Source organism: Anneissia japonica, unplaced genomic scaffold (genome assembly GCF_011630105.1).
Source record: "Anneissia japonica isolate Jap-2015-1 unplaced genomic scaffold, ASM1163010v1 scaffold24443_len3562_cov182, whole genome shotgun sequence".
Lineage (NCBI taxonomy): Eukaryota > Metazoa > Echinodermata > Crinoidea > Comatulida > Comatulidae > Anneissia > Anneissia japonica.
In genome coordinates, this window is record NW_022732788.1 from 1 (window position 1) to 3,562 (window position 3,562).

The following is a 3,562-nucleotide window of genomic DNA, read 5'->3' on the forward strand; positions in this document are numbered from 1 at the left end:
GTTGATTTTTCCACTGATGGCTCTACTGAAACTTAACTATATTACTCTTTGCCGACTGAAGATGAGGGACTTCCAGTTCTTCTTGTCTTCCCATAGAGAAACCTATGGAAGCTGTAGCATTCGATCAGCCAATACCTCCTGGTGGGCTATTTATTACCCACGGGGTAGCGTCTCCTTTTTCAAACGAAGGAGGAGTGTAGTGACGACTCCCGTACGTTCGTATCCCCGATCTACGCAGGAGGACATGACCTCAAGGTCAGCTCATCTGCATAACCCACAGCCGGGTGTGCTGCACAGCCGACCAGGGGTACCTGGTGAGATTAGTCACTCGTACACTAGACCTTATGCTGAGAGCATCGTTTACCTTACTACAGGATTCGTTTAGGTGTATCTGGTGTCCGGGTCTGTTATACAAGGTATATACCGAACTATACACGGTGTGTACTATATTGTGTTTATATATTGGAGTATTGTCGCCCTAGGAATACATCCTATTGGATAAAGGTAAGCTCCACTCGGTACCTTTTATATCACAGTATCTATATATATAGGCGATAATTACTACAATACACATGGTGCAATGCGCTAATTAATACAATATCACACACCCACACATACACACAAAAACCCAAAGTGGTTATGCCATAGTGAGGTAAGATTATGCTTACTCCAAGATGTAGTGGATTGAGATAGTGAGAGTTATTTTTAAGGTTAGGGTACTGTAGGCCTAAAGCCAAGTCGACCAATCAGCACGTTGGGATTTCGATCATTTATTTATTTTATTTTTATTTATTTATTCGGTATGAATATTTAGAAACAACAAAAATATTGATAAACTCCAAGTTTACAATAATTAATAGACAATTAAAAAAATCAAAATACAATTAGATAATAATAATAACAATCTATAAAATGTCATATGTACATATTAGATAAAAATTATGGATGCAAACAAGCACCCCAACAATAAAAATAAGTAAAAAAAAAATAATCTGAAAATACATGAATAAAGACGAAAAAAAAAAAAATTTAAAAAAATTGATTGCCAAGTGTTTCCAAAGTGTTCAGTCGAGCTCATTAAGTAACCTAGTAAGCACTGGAATTGTTGACTTTGCATAACGTGAAGTTTTGCATCGTGGTTCCAGTCTAAGCTCCCTGTTGACATAATTAGAGTTCAACGGAAATAGTGACGAAAAGCGCTCAGAGGAAATCATTTTATGTCCAAACTAAAGGAGACAGGCTTCACGCTCGAGCTGATGAGATTGCCCTTTGGTAATTGATCTATGCCAGAGAGGACTTGCATATTCCAATCATTTCGGCGTAAGCTTAGCCACGGCCAAAAAAACCTAGACTACAGTAATATTATAATAAGGTTAGGGTCAAGCCAACTGCACTAATCAACAACTCGGATTTGTGTAAAAATATCAGCAGCATTGGCAAAATATCCATAGCCAGTATTTAATTATTAATTTTTAGACCTAAAGTAGCCTATGGTTTTTAGAGGCCTAGGCAGTAGTTATTATTTTGGCAGTGACTATTTTGTTACACCATTTAGTTATGTATGCACATTAATCTGTTTTTGTAACCTTGGAATTTTCTGTTTCATAAATTTAATGAAAAAAAAAACCCATCAGTGTATATCATTCATTAATATTACCTTTTTGCTTTTTCCAGATTGTTGGACCTGACAATCGAGTGGTGTATGAGGGTGAAAGAGAGTCAAATGGGAAATACACGTTTGCCGCTCATATGGATGGTGTTTATAGATATTGTTTTAGCAATAAGATGTCTTCTATGACACCAAAGATTGTAATGTTTTCTATGGAGGTTGGTGATGCACCTAAAGTTATGGATACTGGAGGTAAACTTACTAAGGATTGGAGTATGATAAATGTTTAATTGTATGCAAGAAGGTTGTCACCCAGTGGCGGTACCAGCTGGGGGCGGGGGAGTCGGGCTTTGTCGGACAGGTATAAACCCTGTCGTCCGACACCATTGTGCGGGTATTGGACTAATTATTACTTCTGCCAATCTATACATTATTGTGATTGATAATACCTAATAATATTGTGAACTAAGGGCACAATTTTGGGCTTCCTAAGCCATATATTACTACATAAACCCAACCAGTCCACAACTGAGGCTCTAGCTGGCCCTGTCCTTGGTATTAGTAGGTTTAATGAGGTACCCTGTGTAGTAGGTTAAATGAGGGCTTTAGTTTTTTTTAATAGCCTAGTTTAAGACTTCATTTCAACCACACCTGATGGGGCTAAGGTAAGTGTTGATTAAAAACAATCTGAAATGTTTCAACCCCCCCCCCCCCCCCCACATTGGAAAATCTTCCCTGGGTTAAATTAAAAAAAATAATTATTTGTAAGTTTATTCATCTTGTATTTAAAAGTGATTAATGTTGTTTTGTTTAAATTGACTACAGAAGATCACACTAAACTTGAAGAAATGACCAATCAGTTAGCAACAGGACTTACTGGAATTCTACATGAACTGCAGTACATGCAAGTTAGAGAAAGGGTCCACAGAGCAAGTGAGTATTGCATTCTATGAATATCCAATAAGTATGTTCAGTATTTTTGCTAAGAAAGTAGCTGTATTAGTCTTTAAAAATACAAAGATAAAGCAGGATGATGAGAATGATTATTCCACAAGCTGTCCCCACTAGTAATTTTGTTTTATTATTTTTGTATTGTGTTATATTAACTGCAAATAATATTGAAGTACAAGTTGGAGAACGGGTTCACAGTGACATGATTGTGGTGATGATAAATGACATGATTATGATTATGGTACAGTGAAATGGTTGTGATTTGAGTTACATGATTATGATTACAGTGTCATGATTATGATTACAGTGTCATGATTATGATTACAGTGTCATGATTATGATTACAGTGACATGATTATGATTACAGTGACATGATTGGGATTAGGCTTACAGTGACATGATTGGGATTAGGCTTACAGTGACATGATTATGATTAGGTTTTAACTTGAGTACCGTTTAAGAGTGTGCGTTCTTTAACAATTGAAGACCTATCTCTTCAATCATCTTTAACTTGGTTTATTCATATTTATATTTTAAAATTTGTTGAAATTGAACATGAATTAGTGATGTGATAAGGGTGAAAGCCCGAATCATAAGAATTTCTAAGTTACATTATTATTATGATTATTGTTTTGCTCAAAGTGTTAAATAAATATATATATTTTTTTCTTTACAGTTAATGATAACACCAATTCAAGAGTAGTTTTATGGTCATTTTTCGAAAGTTTAGTACTTGTTGCCATGACACTGGGACAAGTTTATTATCTGAAGCGATTCTTTGAAGTCAGAAGGGTAGTTTAAAGGGTCGAATCAGGTAGTTGAGAACAGTGTTTGTTTTATTTCACAATTGTTAACCCCATACCATCAGAAACCTTTATCAGATATGTTTATCAGATATGATATATTGAAATGTTAGAGTAATTAATTCCTAAAGGTATCTTTTTCTTCTGTCATGATTCTACAGTTTTATTTTATAGAGTTATTTGTTTTTTTTTTTTTTTT

General features: G+C 35.2%; 1 protein-coding gene across 1 annotated transcript; it reads left to right on the plus strand.

Moving 5' to 3' along the window:
• Positions 1-1,674: 1,674 nt before the first annotated feature.
• LOC117115813 (transmembrane emp24 domain-containing protein 2-like) lies at positions 1,675-3,556 on the plus strand (the record flags this gene model as incomplete). Its single annotated transcript, XM_033259755.1, is given in 3 exon segments — positions 1,675-1,861; positions 2,435-2,542; positions 3,237-3,556. Coding segments are annotated over 3 exon segments (420 nt in total), but the record flags the coding sequence as incomplete, so codon positions are not given.
• Between the last annotated feature and the right edge of the window lie 6 nt (positions 3,557-3,562).